General features: G+C 47.1%; 7 protein-coding genes across 7 annotated transcripts; 4 read left to right on the forward strand and 3 right to left on the reverse strand.

Moving 5' to 3' along the window:
• Positions 1-216: 216 nt before the first annotated feature.
• L203_101778 (allantoinase) lies at positions 217-2571 on the forward strand (the record flags this gene model as incomplete). Its single annotated transcript, XM_066211213.1, has 8 exons — positions 217-268; positions 317-780; positions 950-977; positions 1041-1212; positions 1255-1552; positions 1604-1657; positions 1708-2373; positions 2425-2571. 8 exons carry the CDS (start codon positions 217-219, stop codon positions 2569-2571), a joined length of 1881 nt encoding a protein of 626 aa, XP_066067310.1.
• A 307-nt stretch (positions 2572-2878) lies between these two features.
• L203_101779 (uncharacterized protein) lies at positions 2879-5224 on the reverse strand (the record flags this gene model as incomplete). The annotated part of the gene is made up of 6 exons (XM_066211214.1): positions 2879-3889; positions 3937-4368; positions 4419-4562; positions 4611-4643; positions 5109-5130; positions 5187-5224. 6 exons carry the CDS (start codon positions 5222-5224, stop codon positions 2879-2881), a joined length of 1680 nt encoding a protein of 559 aa, XP_066067311.1.
• An 880-nt stretch (positions 5225-6104) lies between these two features.
• On the forward strand, positions 6105-7296 carry L203_101780 (uncharacterized protein; the record flags this gene model as incomplete). Its single annotated transcript, XM_066211215.1, has 2 exons — positions 6105-6376; positions 6429-7296. The coding sequence occupies 2 exons, from the start codon at positions 6105-6107 to the stop codon at positions 7294-7296; spliced, it is 1140 nt and encodes a 379-aa protein (XP_066067312.1).
• Positions 7297-7788: 492 nt separating this feature from the next.
• Positions 7789-12980, reverse strand: L203_101781 (uncharacterized protein; the record flags this gene model as incomplete). The annotated part of the gene is made up of 17 exons (XM_066211216.1): positions 7789-7912; positions 7967-8103; positions 8154-8309; positions 8359-8604; positions 8658-8854; positions 8906-8981; positions 9044-9161; positions 9215-9357; positions 9411-9993; positions 10050-10110; positions 10168-10182; positions 10235-10638; positions 10690-10706; positions 10755-12017; positions 12068-12424; positions 12481-12654; positions 12759-12980. 17 exons carry the CDS (start codon positions 12978-12980, stop codon positions 7789-7791), a joined length of 4293 nt encoding a protein of 1430 aa, XP_066067313.1.
• Positions 12981-13284: 304 nt separating this feature from the next.
• L203_101782 (uncharacterized protein) lies at positions 13285-15791 on the reverse strand (the record flags this gene model as incomplete). The annotated part of the gene is made up of 7 exons (XM_066211217.1): positions 13285-13786; positions 13834-14494; positions 14544-14989; positions 15039-15214; positions 15261-15440; positions 15488-15742; positions 15789-15791. 7 exons carry the CDS (start codon positions 15789-15791, stop codon positions 13285-13287), a joined length of 2223 nt encoding a protein of 740 aa, XP_066067314.1.
• Positions 15792-16093: 302 nt separating this feature from the next.
• Positions 16094-17785, forward strand: L203_101783 (uncharacterized protein; the record flags this gene model as incomplete). The annotated part of the gene is made up of 3 exons (XM_066211218.1): positions 16094-16990; positions 17039-17650; positions 17723-17785. 3 exons carry the CDS (start codon positions 16094-16096, stop codon positions 17783-17785), a joined length of 1572 nt encoding a protein of 523 aa, XP_066067315.1.
• Positions 17786-19203: 1418 nt separating this feature from the next.
• On the forward strand, positions 19204-21498 carry L203_101784 (uncharacterized protein; the record flags this gene model as incomplete). Its single annotated transcript, XM_066211219.1, has 4 exons — positions 19204-19781; positions 19829-20088; positions 20135-20520; positions 20569-21498. The coding sequence occupies 4 exons, from the start codon at positions 19204-19206 to the stop codon at positions 21496-21498; spliced, it is 2154 nt and encodes a 717-aa protein (XP_066067316.1).
• Between the last annotated feature and the right edge of the window lie 57 nt (positions 21499-21555).

The raw sequence follows: 21555 nt of genomic DNA on the forward strand, positions 1-21555 counted from the left end.
ATACCAGTCTGAGATATTGTCAGTCCATATTTCTGCAATGAAATAAAGCGTACACTTTAAGGATGAGCAAATAGAAATAAATGTAATGAGACTTTTGATTACCTAGAAAAAAAGCCATACATGACGATGCTTCAATATCACGTGACCTTTTTTTATTATCTACTTTATCAAAGAGAAATGATTGACTCTTGAATTGACTTTCTTTCTATTACTATCATGCTAGAGAATACAGAAGACGCTGCAAGCCCAGCTCCTCCCCTTCTCTCTGGTAGGCAATTGCGCTTGGCAGCTATACAATGAGAACTGACGTCCACAGGCTACGCTCTCTGGCTTGTACCGGATGAACCACAAAACACCCATTACCATAGCCTCATAAAGGCGCTGGCCGAAGGAGAGCCTCTCTCGCCCATCTTTGAGCCACATATCACTCTGTTTCATCCCATTCCCATCACCGAGTCAACTGAGAAAATCGAGAATACCATCAGAGAGGTTGTAGTAAAGAACAGTGTGGAGCTAGCCAACTTTTTCCTTAAGTTGCTCCCTGCCCAGAGTGGTACATCCTACTATCAATCTGTGCTCGCTCCCGTCAAGCCCACGCCTACCTTGCTTGCACTCCGTCAAGAATGTGTTGAGGCATTTGCTTCACAACCCATACCCGATTACTTCCCTCATCTAAGCTTGTTTTACGGTGACAAGGCACAGGAGAGGAGAGAGGAGATTGCTGCAGAGGCGAATGCCCAAGGAGTTTTGGAGAAAGTCAAGATGAGAGAGATTTCAGTCGTACGCTGTGTCGGCACAGCTGAAGAGTGGGTCAGAGTTGGCGGAGTTGCATTGTAATGAAAGAAATTTATGGTCAAAAATCAATATAAAAGTGGAATTTGGTTAAATGGAATAAACGGATTTAAGGAAAAATGCGACACGACGGGAAATTTAAAAAATGGATTAATAGATAAGATTTCTCGATAAGGAAAAAAAAGGTATAAATAATACTTTACATTTCTTTAATCCTCAAATTGACATGCCATTGTGCACTATCTTAGCTCCCCTCGCTATACTTGCTTCAAGCCCTATCCCACAGCCAGCCACTGTGGTCTATGACTCGGAGACAGGGCTCATCACTAGTGTACAAGAAGGGCTGCAAGCAAAGGAAACCATTCAAGGCGAGTATGTCAAAGTGCAAAAGGGCAAGGTGCTTTTGCCGGGGTTGTTTGAGTGAGTATAACAGAAGTGTTCTTCATGGCTAACTATGCATAGCTGCCATGTACATCTTAACCAGCCAGGTAGGACCGAATGGGAAGGTTTTCAGACTGGCACGACGGCCGCTATCAGCGGAGGTATCACCACGGTCATTGACATGCCCCTTAACTCTGTCCCGCCCACGACCACTGTCCAAGGTCTTGAAGAAAAACAAGCCGAGGCGAGGCGGGTTGGCATTAACTCGGATGTTGGGTTTTGGGGAGGCATCGTCCCAGGTAACCAGGACCAACTTGAGCTGTTGCTGAACAGAGGCGTCAAGGGATTCAAATGTTTTTTGATTGAGTCTGGAGTCGAGGTGGGTCTTTTTATTCAGCATGGAGGTCGGATGGTAGATGACATCAGGCAGGAATTCCCATGTGTGTCAGAAGAGGATGTGCTGAAAGCATGCCATGTTCTTCAGGTATGACAATCCTCTGTTCTGTCAACATTACACCAGCTAAAATACTGCAGGGCACTAATGCGTTGATTTTGTTTCATGCCGAGCTCGAATCTCACTCTGTTGTTCACTCGTACACAACTGACCCTAGTCACTATGACACTTTTCTCCATTCCCGTCCACCCAGCTTGGAGATCTCTGCCCTCCGTCTTATTCTTAGAATTGCCAGGCTCTATCCATCTCTTCGTTTCCATATCGTTCACCTGTCCACTGCTCTAGCCATTCCCCTCATCAAGGAAGCTCGGGCAGATGGACTCGCAAATCTTACGGTGGAGACTTGCTTCCACTACCTTTGTCTTCGAGAGGAGGATATCCTAATTAATGCGACACAATTCAAATGCTGTCCCCCTATTCGGGATGAAGCCAACCGGCAAGCACTGCTTGGCGCACTGCTAGATGGTACCATTGATTATGTCGTATCTGACCACTCGCCCTGCGTGCCCGAATTGAAGAAGGGAAACTTTATGGACGCGTGGGGAGGCGTTTCCGGTCTTGGCCTTGGACTGTCGCTTCTGTGGACAGAACTAGCTGATAGAGTGAGTCTAGGAAAGGTGGTTGATTGGATGGGAAGGTTACAAGCGGAGCAAGTGGGATTGCAAGGGAAAAAGTGTGTGTTGAAGCGTGGTGCCGCTGCGGACTTTGTAGTGTTTGATCCAGAGCAAGAGTTTGAGGTTACCCTTGTGAGTGTTTAGCAAAATGACTAGAACTCTCTTTTGACTTGTTTACAATAGGATACTCTACGCTTTAAGAATAAAGTATCGCCGTATCTTGGGAAAACTCTCAAGGGCAAGGTTGAGCAAACATACCTCGGTGGGAGACTTGTGTGGGATGGCAACGATATGGTGGGTTCTTGGACTTCATCGGGTGTTTTTGTGTAGAACATATAGTTTGTGTTTTTGAGTCATTATAGGATATTGGAAAGTCTACGTCAATAGATGTAACCGTTTTTATAGGATGGGTTCATAGGCGCAATCACGAAGTACAATGTAATTCAACAACTGATACACGAAAACAAAAACAAAAACAAAAACAAAACAGATAATCCTCCAGATCACCCTTGTAGATATAAAGCTTTGACAAATGAATATTAAAAATACTGTAGGGGGTTTTCTTCTAAAAGTCTATTACACCCGAGTCCTAGAATAACAATCCCCAGGTATCGACATTTACTACACGCGGCCGCACTCAGGACCAGTTGGACCGCTCCACCTTAGTCCTTTTATTGTTCAGATCCTCATCTCCACTTGGTCTTCTGCTTCTAGCTGATACCGGACTCGGTATCAACCCTCCCTCCGTACCTGTCTCCTTCAGTCCTTCTACTCCGTCAAAATTCCATGTTTTGATTTGCGAACACGATTGTAGCCGACCTCTAGCCACCGTGTCCTCATGTGAGCTCGACTGTGTTTGTGCTACTTCTCCGTTTCTAGCTAGTGTATTGGATCCACCACTCAATGGCCATATGAAGTCCATTCCATTTGGGTCTCCAGAGCCTGCGTTGTTTGCTGATTCGAGCGGCATGATAGGGCTGGAAGCCATGCCCGTACGGGCACCTACCCCTCCGAAAATTTCATCCAACAGGCTCTTGTCGTCCAACGGTACACCTAACTCCGCCAACTGCTGTCGTTGCTTTTCGAGGAGTAAACGTTGTTGACGTTGGTGGTTTTGTTGAAGCTGAAACTCCGCATATCGGGCTAGTAGTTGTTGATCCCAATGTACACCACCGTTCAAATTTGGAGCTAAATTCATGGAAAGCTTAGGGCGGCTCGGTATGGATGACATAGAAGAAAAAGATGATGGAACGTAGGGTTCATTCGACAAGCTGTGAGCTTGTGGGCCTGAGTGGGGGAAGGAAGAGTGAAGGTATTGGCGTGAAGGAGATCCCATTAGACTAAGATTGTAGAAAGAATGCGCTGCCGAAAAGTTTGAACTATTGTGGACAGGAAGATTCAGTATCGCCGCTTGGGGATGTGAAGGTGGAGCACTTGAAGTAGAAGCTATCCGAGGTTGTTCAGTCTCGAAAGATGGGCGAGGAGGTTGGGCAGGCATGGAAGGTTGCCATTGTGAAGCGGAAGACGCAGCATAAAGATATGAATCAGCTTGCTGTGCTGCTGGACCAGAGTATCGGTGCTCTGCAGAGTCGGGGGCAGAAGCATGCATGCTCAAAGCATATTGCAAACCTTCCAGAGATTCCTTTGACTATCCAAAAGTCAGGCATATTCAGCTTTCACCACAGATAGACATACCGAAGTCGAGTGCTTTTGGTCATCTCTACTCCCTTCATCTTGCGCCTGCTTGGGATCATGATTTGTCTGTCTTGTGCCCTCTGTAGTCGCATCGCTCTCGCTCTCACTTCCGTTCAAGATCCCATCAATAAAACTCTTTTTCTCTCCATCATCCTTCTGTGAAGACCTTTTTCTTTTCTTTTCATCCTTTCCTCGCCTATGCGCGCCATCCGATAAATCCCCAAAATTATGCGGCGTCTTGCGTTTAAAAGTCTCTTTGCCTCTCAGGGACCTCATCGGTTGACCGTTGCCATTCACATTACCAGCATTGGCATTCTTGCCCTTGAATGAGCCGCGCCCGACCATATCATCCTCATCTTCATCCTCATCCTCGTCTGCCAAATTCATCGCTGCAAATTCACTCGCATGGCGCCGCTCAATCATACCCTCATACTGCAATACCTTCTTTCAGTCTCATCTCTCTTGAAATCGACACAACCTACATTGAGATACCGTTCAATCTCAGAATCCAACCCTTTACTCGAAAACTCGTACGCCTTGCCGGTATTCGAAAAGATGAGGATCGAAACATCTGCTGCGCAGAGAACAGACAGCTCCCATGCCTTTTTCATCAAGCCAGCTTTCCTCTTCGCCTCGTCAGTTTATCGCCACAACTTGATTCCAAACAGACACACCTTCAGAAACGTGACATTCCTATTCCGTTCATCCTACATCACCGTCAGCCTGACTCAAGCCGCCATACTCACCGTCAACGGCCTAATCTCAATCTTTTTCCTTCCCATACTGATCTACTCAAACGTCTTGCAAGCTTTTTAGAAAATCCTATCCGTCTCTGGCACGGTGTGGCCAAGCGTATTTAGCTAGACGAGCCGCCTGGCGTTCTCAACCTTGTTTCCCAGAAGCAAAATGAATAAATCAAGATACCGAATGAAGATGTAGTTTTAAAATAATTGCAATCTCCATTCTCTCTGTCATCCACACAGCATCAATGCTGCGAGAAATATAAAAAAAAGCGGCGACCGCCGCCTCTCTTATTTATAACCATTATCATTTCTCAGCTACAACTTGAATTTGTACATTTATCTGGTTTCATTCATCGCAACGCAATCTTTTCAACAAAGAAGATAGAACTGAGACCTAGTAAGCATAGGATGCGGTCTGAAGCATCCTACTGTCGCCATAGCTCGACCTGTCCTACGGTTCAGCCATAAACCGTTGCTGGTCTAGAAGTCGAGGCAGGACGAATGTACTGCTGTAGCGTACCCTCTATGTCAAGAGCGAGTCTCATGGGATCCGATATCTGCTGCCTCGGCGAGGCAAGGGATATGCATCAAATCAACAGGGACGAGACAAGGGAATACCCGACGATGAGAAGCGTTGAGACAGGAAGGGAGCAGCGTCAGCGTTATGCATGGATAGAGCTTCTGGCTGCAGACATACAGACCTCGACTGTGTAGCTGAAACCTATCGCTCAACCAAGATTGTATTGGTAGAGCGATATAAATCATCATTTGTCGTATATACAGAGCCCATTTCCTTGGCCAAATCCTCTTCTCCCTACCATAGACTGAGATTTTCCTTGAGCCCATCCCAAAGAGCATGTCTCGACAAAAAAAAGAAAGAAAAAAAGAATGGTGGTAGAGAGAATGGCTCAAGACAAGAGACAATATAGCCATGGTGTATTCTGTTTATATGAGAGACAACAGTTTTTCAAACTCCACTTTCCGCTTTTTTTTTTCTCTTTTTCTTTTCCATCCATCCATATCCTGCATCCACCTTTTATCCATCTCAACTTGCTTTATCGACTTGATCAAGTTTGACAGCCGTTGTCAGCGTATACGGGAACAAGAAAAAGAGACAAATACAATACAACGAGTACGCTGGACAGTGGGATCTAATCTCTCCCTTGTTTGGTCCCGCTATCGTCTATTTTATTTGACGTTTTCAGTCACTTTTAGTGTTGGCTTGCCCATACCCTTGCAGAGGGGTGAGCCTGCAGCAAATTCTGGTGTAGGAGCGGCCTTGTTGGGCATGGTATAGAGAGACTGGCAGAGTTTGGAGTTACCAGCAAGAATAGGAGCAGTCGTGGAAGGGCATCCTGTCGTCAATCTACGATTTTGGACGGTTTCAGCTTATCTTGCGACTTTTTGGCTCGGATATTCACTGTTATGCCGGGCACCGTTCTGTACTACTCTGCCTCTGGCGAGATGCCCTCGTTGAACAGTCTCGGCGAAGGTGATTGGTCCACACATGAAGGCCTTGGAAGTGGTCAAGGAGAAGGTGGTGATGGAGAGGGTGATGGGTTTGACAGTGGAGATGGACAGCACGGAGGACTTGGAGGGCACAATGGGAGTGCCAACGGTGATGGGAAGAAGGGTCATGCTGGAAGGGGAAAGAAATTGACGCTGGCTTGTCATTTCTGCAGACGTCGAAAGTTAAAGTAAGTTGTGCGCTTGTTGGTCTTATTCTCTGTCTGATGGTTGTATGCGTAGGTGCGATGGTAACAAACCTCTGTGTGAGACGTGCGCCAAACGGGGCGAAATGTGTACATGGGATGAGAGCGTTCGTCGTCGGGGACCGGGAAAGGCTACGAAAGAACGTCGTGAAAAGGCTGCACGGGAAGCTATCGTGGCAGGTCTTGTGAATGAAAACAGCATGTCTGTCAAGGGCTTGGGTAGCGTCGGCGTTAATGTCGTTGGGTCTGATGAGAATGATGTGCATCACCAAGGCTTGAATCCTCAGCTTGCGATGGGCCATTTGGATCAACATCATCACATCCATCAACTTCAACACCACCAAGGGCATGGCGTTCACCGTCACCGGCATGACGGTCATGAGGAGAACGGACACCAAGCTCACGAGGATGAGCACGATGAGATGCAGCATCAGCTTCATCTTGATATTGACCCGACTCTGATCGCGCTTAGCGCTGTTATGCCTGGGACCCTGGCAGATCTTGAAGTTGGCAAGGGTGAAGATGATACCGTATCGCACCAACAGCAACACCAGCATCACGACGATGAAGAGCGAGCTGCCTTGGATCATCTTGATCAACACCACCCCGCCCCACGTGTTGTGATGCACTCTGACGAAGAGGTGGAGATTTCTGTTCTGCATGACTTTTCAGAACTTCATCGAGCTGCCACGACTGGAGCAACTACAGATACAGACGGAGCTGTAGAAGCTGGGACAGGAATTAGGGGGAAAACAGACATTGCTTCGGGGCATAAGAGGCCCCTCGATGAGTTTGACGAGGAAGAGGACGAGAGAGATAAGAGGCTGAGGCTGGACGAAGGATTACCAGAATTACCGCAAGGTTTACCAGAAGATTTGGACGATGTAAATGGGCGTGACTCGTAGGAAGATAATTAGAAGATGGCACAGTTTAGATTCTCAATCTTCCTTGAAAGAAGACCGAAGCTGGACTTTATGGGCTTATATGATACCCTTACGCCTTTATGGCATTCTGATACAATTTTATTTACAGAGTGAGAGGAATGTAATAGGGTTTCATCTTATTGATGTTGATGACAGCCAATTATCAGAGAAATCTGTTATCCCGCGTTCCAATTTTGTATTCTCATTACAATTCTCGAAACGTCGGCTCTGAATGGGACAGTTGCAGAGCTGTGAGCACAAGCGAACTAGACTATCTTGAGTACTATACAAGTGTTGTTACTCCAGCTTTTAGTCAGAACCATATAGAAGATCCAAGAGTTAAAGTTGGAGTGAACGATGACATTTGGCGAGCAGCTTTACCACGACACAAATCATACCATGCAAGAATATCTGTATGCATCTGTTTGATGAGCTAGAAAATTCTGGACATGTCATCTTGGGAAGTGGCTTCGACTACATGGACAAGCCATCTCTTTGCAATAGTGCCAACATTGCCTGTACAACCTCCTCATGTCCTGTTAAATCCGCTGCGTGTGGTGATTCTATTTGTTCTATTAATTGGGCATCAAGCAACCGCCTTCATTAAAAACGTCAGTCAGTTGTACGGCTGGAAACGTGAAAAGTCTCATACCTTAATTGGGAGCACAAAACACCAATTCTGGTATTTGCGCGAATTTTGACATGGCCATCAGTGCCGAGCATGATTCCACCCGCCCAGTGATTGATTGTGATACTTCCACCAAATAGAAGTAACCCGTACAATGACACCTACTCCTTGTGAGTCTGATATCCAGTGCAAGACTGTTGAATGCGCTCACCTCGGTAGCATCCCGTAAGAACACTTTGCTAGTTTTCGCCTTTGAAAAGTACGACAGGTATCCTGATTTGAAGCCCGACTCGGTGAAGAGTATGGAACTGGGATGGATAAACACCCGTCCAGCTTGATCAAAAAGCTTCACCTCTTTTGCTTCATGCTATCATGGTATAAGCATGTGCTTAAATCATCCAAGGTCACGTTCTTACATCCTTTTGTACAGTTCCTTGTTGTACTCTTTCAAACTGTGCCTTTGGCATTTCAACCCTCACAATCCTGGGATATAGCCCGCCAACTATGATACCTTTGATGAGATTATCTACCTTGCTATTGAGATTGTATCTTGCCGTTTCCTTAAAGCTGGGAGAGGAAAGAAAACCAAGAGAACCAAGAGCAGATAGAAAATCAGAACGTAGCGTAGTGATGTCCCGGAGCGTCGTTGGTGAGATGAAATTCTACTTGTGGTAAGCCTTTAACAATATCTAGAGCAAAATATGAAAAACTGAACCTGCTCGCAAAATTGTTTCAATGCACTCTGGGTTCCGTTCTTTTTGAGCTCCATACATGCATCGTACGCCTTGACGTCCGTCATCAAATCGCTTTTTGCCCATGCGAAGGATTCACGACTTTTCTTAGCTTCATCGCGTCTGTCAATTGGTGAAGTGAACAAGGGTTTTGAGGAAAGAATGGCAGCAATGGTAAGAGCTTTGATGAGAGCTGTCAGTCCATGCCTCAAAGGTAACTGAAACAACTGACCAGGGTCGAGACATTTGAAGATAGCACCGAGCACAAGCATCTTCGCAAGCCGTAAGTCTACAGGGATAGCGCTCATCTATAGAACATGCAGGTAAGCTCTTTGCAACTACCAGTACGCTCAAAAGCACATCTGCTTACATGTCTACCGAGAGCCGTAAGTCTACTCTTATGGTCTTGCCCCTCCACGGCACCTAAATCGATGAGTGTTTGCCATGCAGCCTCGATGGCGTCAAGCTTTGGAGGATCTATTGCTTTACTATAAATCAAACATTTCAGCTTCGCCTATATAATGTGTACACTTTGACACACCTGAGGAATGCCTTGACATCGGTATCTTCATTCATAGCTTTCACTTGAAGAAATAATGCTTCTAGCGGTGTCCGTAAGATCTCAGGTATCGGGAAATGAGGCATATTGTTTCTCTCGGTTCGTCTCATATACAGTTTATAGCACTAAGGTGTGCGTCAGCAATAATCTGTCTTGTTGCGAAAAGTTCCTTATTAACCTCTCCTGGTTGAGTTCGACCAGCACGACCCCTTCTTTGTCTTCCTGAAGCTTGACTAGTCCAGCATTCCACAAGTTTTTGCATTGCATTGTCCACATCGTACTGAGCTTCTTTGACTTTTCCTCCATCAACGACATATATGACATCTGGGATGGTAACAGATGTTTCGGCAACATTGGTGGCCACTACAATTTTTCTTTTGGGTCTGGTAGGAAGAAATACTCGCCGCTGTTCTGAGCTAGAGAGATTCGCATGAAGGGGCATTATCTCGACGATACCGAGTGTAGACGACTGAAGCTCATTGATGCATTGGCGAATCTCCATCACACCAGGCATGAAAATCAAGATAGCTCCATCTGATGAGCTAGCAGTCTCTACGATATGTTTGACCACGGCAGCAACGAGAGAATAATCAATGCGATCTGAAGCAGATATTATTTTGAGCGCTCGCTGAGACTCAACTGGGAGGTTGAGTTTCGCAAATTCAGTTTGAATGGAAGCTTTTTGTTCCTCCGTTTGACGAGGGATAAAGCGCGAAGGCTGGGGAGTATAATTGATTTGAGAGATGATGTCTTCAATGTAGCTATTCGTCTTTCATCAACAAATCCTTGTGTAAATGAGTGCGAAATCTGAGCTCACTAGTCTTTGACAGGATGAGTAAAACCGGGTATTTTTAAGCTGGGACATCCACCAAAGTAGTCTACAGCTTGTTAGCATTTCGTTGCGGGCATAGAAATTGATTTGTTTCTTGTCTTACCAATAAAAATTTGTTCTGCAGGAAGTCCTGTCAGCAAGTCTCCTGAAATTGCTGCATGAAAACTTGCCATTTATCGTTGCAGACATTAAGATGATTTTGATTTTCTTATTTCTTTCTAGCAGATCCCTCAACAGACAAATCAGCAGATCCGTATCAATTCCTCTCTCATGAGCTTCATCTACGACCACATGGCTGACACCTTTTAGATCTGGGTCTCCGCCTCCCAATCTTCTCAAGACCACACCAGTGGTACAAAACAAGAGATTTGTATCTAGTCCAGATCGACGTTCGCCACGGATAGCATAACCGACTGTGCCAGGAGCGGTATCCAGATCTTCCATGCGCTCTTCTGCCACACGAGAAGCAACCCCCATGGCAGCAACTCGACGAGGCTGAGTGACAATAATGTTAACCGAGGCGCCTCTACCTGCAAGTACCTCATGGTCAAGGATGAATTGTGGTAATTGGGTACTGAAATATGTCAGTGAGGGCTTTTAGGACGCAATATGGCTGAACGTGTACCTTTTCCCGCAGCCAGTCTAAAGAACGTCAGTATGAATTGTGGCCATCAAAATATTGGGACTTGCCTCTCCAACAACAACTAAAACTCTATTTTTTTCCAAAGCGTCAGTAATTCTCTCTTTTTCTTTCCAAGCAGGGAGCTTTGTCCGAGTTTCCATCATGCTTTTGTATTTTGGATTATCAAGCATCTCTTGTCTCCTTCTCTTGAGTCTTTGTTCGCTCTCAGCATTGGGTTGCCGCAATTCTTTCGTTCTGGTACGTCCAAATTGTTTATTTTGAACTTCCTCAGCTTGAGGTAATATTTCCTCAATTTTGGGCACAAGGAATTTCGTCACCTCGCCAACATCTGGCGGATTAGCTACTACTTTTGGTAAAGCTGATTCAAGGTATTCTACCATATTCAATACTGCGCCACCCCAACCACTCTCAAGCACAGATTTCAAATCATGTCGCTCTGGGTCTCTGAATTGCCGCAACAGCTGTCCATGTAGGTGTAGTCTCATATATGCAGGAAGGGTATCCGATGTTAAGTAGAATGATGGTGCGTGTGTTGGAAATTGTGAAAAAGGGTAAGAGGAGTGTTGATCGAAAATGATGTGCAGAGCAAGCAGGTCTTGTCCACCGCTGGATTCTTGGTTGATATGAATGATATGCTCTGACTTCTCACCTCGCTCAAATCTTTCTCCTAGCACGGCATCGAGGGCCAGCAATTCTTCTTCTCTATGCTGGTTTCGCTCTTCTTCAGCCACTTGATCTCCTGCCCACCCATTCCCGTATTCTTCTACGCCCCAGCCATCTTCTCCATTCTCCCAGCCACATAGTCGACGTCCGAGTAGAACGAGAGCCACAGACTCTCGCTTCTCAGTCTCCAAGACTTTCTCGACAGCCTTTCTCGGAAAACCTGCCTTTTTGACCAGTTTATCAATCAGCCATGATCGTACAAGTGCGTCTTTTCCCCCAGCTTTGACGTTGCCGCCCGTAATGAAGTCTGCAGATGATGATGAAGGCCGATATCGCTGAGGAAGATCATCTTCAGGTACATGTAGAAGTAGCCACTCTATAGCAGCTTCCAAAGGAGATAGGATACTCAAAGCAAGCACCAGAGGGTCGTTGGTGGATGAAGATGAAGTATGCAGCCGCGCTGTTGCAGATGATATAGCAGAAAGACAGGAAGTAATGTGTGAAGAGCGAAAACCAAGATTTGCGAGCTGAATTTGAAGGTTGGGAAGGTCGAGTGAAGGCGTTGATACTCCCGAAGGAGCTGTAGAAGTTGTGCCCTTTGCATTTCGGCTAGCTTCTAGGACAGCTGAAGGAAATCTTTGCATCATCTGTGTCTATACATCAGTCAAAAATTCAAACATAATTTTGTATAATACACCTTTCTCACTGTACCTTCTACCATCTCCCTCAAATTTGCAGCCATCTTGACTTCTGGAGCGCTCTCCCATTGCTTTCCGCTTCCACCTTTGGATTCTTTTCCAGCTGTTATAAGCATCGCTTTTCCGTTATCATGGCCACCTCCATTGACGCCAGCCATAGCTGATTGTCCCTGTTGTTCTTCTCTCTCTCTCCGTTTCTCCTGACGACTTGTGACTTCTTTCTTCGCCGCAAATGGGTCTGGATCAAACTCCCAAGCTCGATGCGGTGGAGCGATAGCTTTATCTGCTATCAATTCTGACCAATATGGCCGTATTGACGGCGGAAGCGTCATTGCCATTGGGAGATGTGAACAAAACTGTCGATTAGAAACTTGTCAGCAGTGACAACAACTTGCGACGTTGGGCAAAGTACTCTAAACAGCGCATAAACAGCAGCGTAATGTCTTGCCTCGGCCGCTGTACCAATCTCAAGATGAGGATAAGGCGTCATGCGAACTTCGTCGAGGTTATAGACATTTTTGCTGACTCGCTTCTTGAGTGTGACAGAGCCTGTGAAAGTTTGCGGGTTTGATCCTCTGTTTGCATGCTACAAATATCCATTTTCCGCCAGGAGGTTCATACATGATCAGCTCAATACAAAGTACCAATCTTGAGATAACTAAGTTGACTTTGAATAGTAATAAGGCTCACGCTCTCTACAGTAGGTCTCTCCCATCCCATCTTTTGACACTTTTCATTCAGCATTGTCACAGGACTCTTGTACCCTGGTGGAAAGAGAGGCGGTAACTTGGGTATCCCATCCTTGGTCAGTACTGATTCGTTATTTTGCGATGATTTATCGTCTTTGGGTTTAGACGAGTTGCCTGCGTTGCCTGAACGGACTACATTGGCAGGTCGGCGCTTTGGGGCCATTTCAGCTTGTGAAAGAGATATTGAGAATGTCGTCAAGAGGATTTTACATGTAGAAAAACTATAATTACAAAAAGAAAGAGAAAAAGAAAACGAGTTTCTTTGGTGGAGGTAGAATATGAGATTATATTGATTAGCTCGTGAATATTCAACAACTTTTCGGGATGGTTTTGCTTGATACGAATATGATTCTGCATTACCATACAAAAGTCTACAAAATGTAATACGAGCCAAATGAGATGAAACGCAAGACGAATGCCCCATGTCCAACCAAACTGAGTCACAGCTGCGAACTAAGACTACACACCTAAACACCAATTCTTTGTACCACTTTTCGCAAACCAGTAAACTTGATGACTTCTCTTTTTTCTAGAATATACAAACATCTCTCCAAAGCATGTTGCGTGTATCCTTGTCCCGAGACAAATTCTCGTACTAGACTTTGATAACTGGTTGTCCATCCTATTGGTAATCTTCTCTTTAACTCTTTTTCGATCTTGTCAATTTCCTCATTCAACTCTGTCCTCGACAAGCCCTCAACACCCGAACCAACAGATACGGCATGCATTGTGGAGAATTTGAAGAGTCGTATAGCTTCCTCGACGTGGTGGGGTTGTACTCGAGGAGAGAGTGTGATTTTGGCTAGTGATTCAGAAATGCGAATGATGGCTTCCAATTGACGGACCGTTATGGGGATTGATGACCGTTCGTCATTATCTCGCTCGACCTGGGCAACTTCCTTGCGGAGGGAAACGAAATGGGATGAAAGCATCTCAGCAGCCTCAGGACTGAGATTTGGGGCGCATCTTCTACTTCCCAGTCAGCACAAGCCAAGAACACTAGATTGTAAACGTACGATTTGCAATAACCGATATATCGTTTCATTTTTTCGATATCAATCTCACCAACAGTCTCATTTTCTGTTTGCCTGTTCATATGGATGTTCATAACATGCTTCGCAATTGTTCTATCTCTCTGCTCATTATGCTCATCTTTGACGATAAAAATCATGTCAAATCGGGACAAGATTGTAGTTTGAAAATCGATGTTTTCGCCTGGAGATTTCATATCGTCATAACGACCAAAGACAGGGTTGGCGGCAGCGAGCACAGAAGTCCGGGAATTGAGAATAGTGGTGATACCTGCTTTGGCGATAGAGATGGTTTGCTGTTCCATGGCTTCATGAATCGCAACTCGATCTTCATCCCTCATTTTGTCAAACTCATCAATACAAACAACACCACCATCTGCTAGCACCATTGCACCTCCTTCCAAATAAAATTCCCGTGAAACAGGATCACGTTGGACAGAGGCGGTGAGACCAGCGGCGGAAGAACCTTTGCCGGATGTGTAAACGCTGATAGGAGCCACTTTTTCGACAAATTTGAGTAGTTGTGATTTGGCAGTGCCGGGATCACCAAGAAGGAGGACATTGATATCACCACGGAGTCGCATACCATCAGGGAGAATCTTCTTGCTACCTCCCATCAAAAGGCATGTCACAGCCTTTTTGATGTCTTTTGATTGTGGTTAGATCTATCCTTTTGTGTCACAGTACAGACATACCCAAGTTTCCGTAAATACTAGGCGCAACACTATTGGCAAATCTTTCATACAGTCCATCACTTCTAGCCAGTTGCTGAAACTCTTCCTCTTCCTCTGGCGTAAATGCTCTCGATCCAAACGTATTCGCTATACTCGAGTCCAATTCAATGCCCAATACCCTCAAGTAAGGTTGTCTAAGAGCTGGCGCTCCGCTTGTCTTTTGGCTTTTGTGGTTTGGAGCATATGTGGAGTAGATACCGGTGGCGATAATACGTGATCCGGGGACGACACGACCGGTAAGGTATCGTTCGGCATGGAGCATCATATGTCGAGGAAGCTCACCCACCGGGACCATGTCAGGCGCTTCTTGTAATTTAATGGTCTGTTGGTCGACAAACTGGCAGCGGTCGTGTAGAATAACGTATGGATCAAGAGGACAGTCTTTTGGCTGACCTTCAATAGGGTCTCTAAATATGAATTAAACGAGATAAGCAAACGAAATTGGGTACGACTTACGCGTCACATCGACGAGGAAGAGCTGCGCGCTCGCCTCCAAGAGCACTGGATACTTTGACATGCTTGACAGATCTGCAACCTTTGCACTGTAGTGCAAGCTCTGTGGCCCGAGAAGAGAGCTGAGATGCGTTGATGACAATGCCAGGTAATCTGACCAGCGTCGTTAGGGTGTTTGCCTAATCCCATCAGCTCCTTTTCCAACACTCAAACTTGATGACTTGCGTTGAGCTGACGGAAATGTAAGAGGTTCATACCAGACCTGATGGTCACTTGCATATCGGGCACTTCCTCTGCGGCCAGACTGGGCTGACCATTCTGCACCCGTTCACGTTCACGTTCTCGATCTGCATCACCTGTTGGCCGAACAAGGTTCCTAGCATATTTCAAAAGCGCTGCTTCCAGCTGTTTCAGATGAGTTGATAGGAAAGAAGGAGTAGATAATGACGCACCAGAGGAACCATCTCACCCGGCTGTTCTTGCATTTTTTGTGCCAACTCTTCATTCCACGCCATTAAATCACGCCAATCCACCTCCAGTGTATGGTGCTTGAGCAAAAGCGCCGATATTAGGGCATCTCTGTATGTCCACTGTCCGTCAATACGGAATCCATGCAAGAATTCATAAAAGAGCTTTTCAATCTCAGATCGAGTGTTTTGAGGGTGAGCACCGTCCAGTACCCCTACTGACCAAATGCGACCTTGCTCCTGTACGCCTGTTAGTACTTAATTCGGCTTGGAGTTTAAGCCTTACCATTATAGATGTTTATTGTCAGATGTAGCAGGAAGATGAAAAAGAACGAATTGTAAGAGGAGAACGCGTCGAAAAGGACGTGTCTGGCAAATATTGAATCCATGAACTTATTCACGTATACCGTTATCATTTTGGGTGATCCCCAGAATCTTTTACCTAAAATTGCTTACTTATCCCGAATTATATTTGCACACCTAATAATTATCCCACCTCCACTTTTACTTTCACTTTTTTTTTTTCTTTTTCTTTCAGTTTTGACCATCTCGCAATAAAAGACGGTCCTCGATTGAGCGACTTTCTTCAAAATGCCCTGTTTGCCTCCTCTCCCTCCCACATCTCGTCTCAGCTCTCACTTTCTCACTCGTTACCTTGCCGCCTCCCCAAATCCAACTGTCATGCGCAAATCTCCAGGCCGTGTCTTGCTCACCAATCCCACCCTAACTGACCAATTCACTCGGGCGCTCGGTATTCGAGAAGGAGAAGTTATTATCGAGGGGTATGCTGGCATTGGAAGCTTGACGCGGAGCCTCGTCTCTGGAGGTGACGCTGTTGGTGAAGGGCAAGAATGGGAGCAAACCGATCAAAGAGTAGTTAAAGGTGGAAAGCCGACGGGCTCGAGGACGACCGTCAGCAAAAAATTCCCATTCCCTCGCTGGATAGATGACCTTCCAGCGTTATCTAATTCCTCTTCCTTGGGGCCTCCAATAAGAAAACCGAAACTGGTTCTAGCGACAGAAGGTTCGTTGGAGATACTTCATCGCGGATTTGATTTTCCAGAGGATAAGAGGCAGAAGCCTGTGTTGGCGCAGACAGACACCTTGTCAAAAGACCAAGAAGCAGCCATGTCGGAGATACCTGAAGCGCCCCTCGTCAAGAGCCCACATGCAGACAATCTATTCCTCCAGCATTCGACAGTGTACGGCTGGTCTGTTGCTCCCTCTTTACTCCAGGAACCTGTTGTCAGCGCAGCCCTTCCTGTTTGGGACCCAAAAGCGGGAAAGGGTCAAACGACAAAGAGGCCATGGGAAGCGCCTCCTCCTCCTATAACGTTTGTTGCTACACTGCCAGATAGTCCATTTGGCGAGCAACTACTCTCACAATGGGTCCGGAGCGCAGTCGGAGACCTTGGACAACGAAAAAGCTGGATATGGGAATGGGGCCGAGTTCGGATCGCTCTACTGATTGGGAAAGCTCACTACGACGTACGTCTCATACTCTGTCCCGTGCATTGGGATTGACAAAGACAGTAGCGACTCATGGCTCAGCCAGGAGATGCCGTTCACAACAAACTATCCATCTTTACACAAGCATTATTCCACACAACACCTCTCCCGCCGTACCACCACGTTTTCAACGTCGATAAACGGGCCAAACTAACCGAATCTATCCCACAAAACCCCTGCAAATATCCCAAGTGCGACATGACCCCTCATGGCTACTCGCCAATGGAACCTCGACCCGAATATCTGGCAGAGATATCCAACACAAGAACGGTGTGCGTGCCTACTGACTTTTACCCGGGGCCGTATTCCTCAAAGAAGCCATACCCTCGTCCACCCATGCTCGGCGTATTACTCACCCCACGACTGCATTCCCGTATTCCTGCAGAGCAAAAAGATGCGTGGGACTATGTGCTCCGACGACTCTTTGTCAGAGATACTGCCACACTTGAACAGGCCATATTCAACCTTTCCTTTGGTGCTGACCGACTGTTACCCCTCATCGAGGGCACACAACCACGTGAAGGCGGTGGTGAGTATAGAGGTGTGAATGTTGATAGGCGAAGAGGTGTCCGATATCTGGATCTGGACGAGTGGAGTCGAATCGTCGATGTATTCGACCATTGGGTCTTCAGACCCGAGGTGAGTGCCGTCCGTTTCCTCTACGGAAGCTACCCTGTCGTGCAGACTGGCATGCTGATGGAACAACTGTAGAACCTACTCACGCCAGACGAAGGTCTAGAAGACGAAACGTCTCGACAAATCGGCACGGATTAACAAACCAACCTTTTGCATCTTACTCGGTCATGATTGTAGAATCTATCCAGCATTTGAACCACCGACAACCTATCAGCCAAGGACAATCGTTTATACATTCTCGTAGCAGACCGGTATGCTGCATTGTGTGCCACATTATAACCATGCACCGCTCCTGCGCCACTGTCCCTTGCTCAGCCCATGTCTACCCATCCATCTTGTCCTTTTACAGCGCAGACAACCATCACTCTGGCTACAGCCGGACATGTCGGACGTGTCCGTCTACACAACCCCGTTTGTTTATCTGATCCCTCCCTTTTCCTGCCAGCCAACTGTCGGCATAAACACCCATCACTACTCACCTGGATGACGCCGAGCCGTGCCTGTCTATCCACAGGCACCGGCGATCGCAACGATCCATGATGATGATAAATGTGGGGCCAACCACGGTGTGTCCCGTGCCTGTCCATCATTGAACCATTCTCCGGACTCAACATTGTATGATGTCCGGACATACCCCAGCTGTGCCTTGGAGAAATGGGACCGGGAAAATCATCACTGGACGGGTCCTGGCGCATGCGTCTCGTTTCCGGAGCTTAATCGCCGAGAACGACACCCAAGCCCCGGAAGGGTGACAAGGTCCGGACATCTGCCGGCGGCAAAGGAGGCGGACAGCTCATCAATTTGCCACTCGCGATTTGCCACTTGCCACTCGCGACAAATTCGCCGCCTCGTGGTTTTTGCAAGGCGCTGAAAAGTTTATCTCTCTTTCTCGTTTCTTTTTCCTTTTCTTCATGTGGCGTACCAAGCAGATGGTTTGTATAGGCTGGAGTGTATGGCGAGCGGCGAGCGAAAAGCGAGTAGATATACAAGGCGTGGGCTCCCGTTTTGTAAAGCAGCCTTTTAGCTCGCGTTCGTTCATCCCAGCCATCACGTCAGCCACGTCTGCCACGTCTATCCACGACGCGTTCACATCGGTCTGACAGACTGGCAGGTCGCGTAGAGTGGTGACCTGTACGTAGGCGGTGGCGAGAGGCGCGTCGTTTCATAGCAATCTTTACTCCTTTGACGCTCGCCTTTTGCGTCCTTCGGCATCCTTTTACGTGCTCGTAGTTGTCCAGAGAGGCGTGACAGGTAAGTTGTCCTTGGCCTTCCATTGTGGTACTTCCTTTCATGGAATATGACGTGGAGAAGGGGAAATGGACAAGGTGTGATGACCGTCTCTCTTGCTCATTTGTCCTTCTCTTTTCATCCTTCGTCAAGCTTCTATCTCTGCAAAAGCCCTTATTAGTTCTTACGGCTATATTGCAGTTACTCATCATCCAGTCCTATGTCAGGCGCTGATGGCCACTATTGTGTGTAGCGACTAGCATCCTGTATTAGTCGATTCTTTTTTTTTGGTAACTCCTCGCACATTACGCAAGCTGCTCCTTTATCAGATGAACTCGTCCTACCTGGCACCGCCGCCGCCGCGCGAAGCAGAGATTGCGCCTTTTCAACCATCTTCTTATCCGCCTCCTTCTCCTTCTCCTTTTCATCGATCAGGCTCCGCTCACATCGCTCACCGACCTCATGGGTCAGCCCCTTGGGGAAACACTTGGGAAGGGAAGGCACCGGTGTCTCAAAGTAGAGGATATGTATCGCCAGACCCTTCACCAAGGGATGAGGATGTCTTTTCTGCCCATCCACCATCGGGAAGTTTGAACGCTGAGCATCAACCACGGCGTCCGGTCTCGGTCCCGGTTCCCTCGGTTTACTCTCATCTCGTTCCTCATGTCCATCCCAACCATATCCAAGAGGACGTAGGACGAAAGATGGGCGGGAACGGTCACCTACACGGTTTTTCATTCGCCATGGCGGGCGAGGTCGAAATGGACCCGTATTATAATGCCGTCATGCCCCCTCCTGGCCACCGTTCTGTCCAGCAGAATATACAGGGTAAAGGGCAGCAAAAGAAGAAGGTCAAGAAGGCGGAAGGCAAGCAGGCTACCTTTTTGACAAAGCTCTACTCGCTGTTGTAAGTGAGATCCTTTTGTGATTGATTTTATCTTACTGGTGTGCCAGGTCCCAGCCAGAATACAGCCATATCATCAGATGGGATGAATCGGGCGAGTCGATTGTTATAGAGAATCCGGAAGAGTTGAGCGACAAGATTCTGCCTGTCGTTTATAGACAGAGCAGGTTTGCTAGTTTCTCGAGACAATTGAATGTAGGTCGACTTGTCGAGGCTATTGCTGACGAGATGCAGATTTACGGGTTCAATAGAAAGTTGAGTCTAAGAAACGTAGAAAAGGGCATCTGTGATCCTGACGCAAGCACCTGGTGTAAGTATTCCACCCTTCTGTTGACACACACTCACAACCTTCTCAGCTCACCCTTTTCTCCGTCGAGACTCTACCAAAGATGAAATCCTCTCCTTCAAGCGTCGTGTACCGCCACGTCCCACTCAAGCCCAAAAGCGGCGCATGTCAATGGGCGTCGTCTATCATCCTATGTCGGGAGGTGAGGGTGAAGCCTCTCCTACTTCCTCTGAGAGAAGCCTTGAGTGGCACAGTCCGCCAAATCCTTATCAAAGCCATCTTCTACCCGATGTAGACGAGGAAAGCACATTTTGCCTTCCCAGAGGCGATTACTTTGCTAGTGGACAACCCGGTGCTAGTATGATGTATACCGGACCTCATGGTCGAGGACAAGAGGGAGACGCCATGTCGCCCACGTCGATCCGTTTTGATTATAATACCCCGCCAGATCGCGGCGTAGGTTTCCCAATCAACGATCATCTGGGTTCGATGAACAACTCAAAGAGGCTGTCAATCAACATTCCACGTGCGCAACCGTCGCTTCCCCCGCCTCTCCCGCGTCAGCCACCTCCATTCGTTCTTGCTTCTCATTCACCATCTTCTATCGTTCCTCAATCGGCGCCTGCCAATGCCGGCTCATTCCCGATCCCTATCCGGGTGACCCAGGAACACATTCGCACTAGGAGCGCGCAGGTCGAGCCACCCAGTGCAATGATTTTCTCACCTATTGGAGAAGTTCGGGGACAGGTACCGGGGCCAGCATACAGCGGCAGTATTGGTCTCGGCCTCGGAATTGGGCCTCATAGATCCGGTAACGAAAACGAGCAGATTGAATCGATTGCATCTTTTGATACGTCAGATTCCACCTGGGCTCGTAGAGGTTTTATCGACCTTACTAACCCAATGTCGTTTGATACCACACATAACCTTGCGACTTCGCCACATTCTCTCCCTGTGGACCTTGGTTTTATGAATCCCCCTCAAGGCATGGGCATGGTAGATCAGAATATTCCTTCGGCTTTGAGCGAGGACTCACCCAACACCATCTCGCCTGGTGTGTATCAAGCCGGTTTCTCGATGCCAAACATTCCAATATCGCAGAGACATATCTCTTCACCCAATTCCTATTCTATATCAAAGCCGGAACAGACTCTGCTGTCAGGTCCTCCCGTTGCCGGGAATCGAAACGCAACCAAGTCACCACCCATGGCAGCCCGTCCTTCCGCAATCACCCAGACCAAGCAGAGCCGCAGAGCTAGTATTTCCAATAGTCCATACTCTGCTAAGCAACGGCCCGGGTTACCCGAGTCTGCGAGCTGGACAGGCAATACTGTGAACAGCTTTGGTGGTAGCTTGAGGATGATTGGCGGATTGAGGAGGGATAGTGTAGGCGGCAGTGTTTTAGAGGAAAGCCCGGTCGAGAAGGAATTATAATTGTGGAAGAGGTGGTATGGACTACAAAGACTACTCAATACGATGCTCAGTTTTCTT

Source organism: Cryptococcus depauperatus, chromosome 2 (assembly GCF_001720195.1).
Source record: "Cryptococcus depauperatus CBS 7841 chromosome 2, complete sequence".
NCBI classification, from domain to species: domain Eukaryota; kingdom Fungi; phylum Basidiomycota; class Tremellomycetes; order Tremellales; family Cryptococcaceae; genus Cryptococcus; species Cryptococcus depauperatus.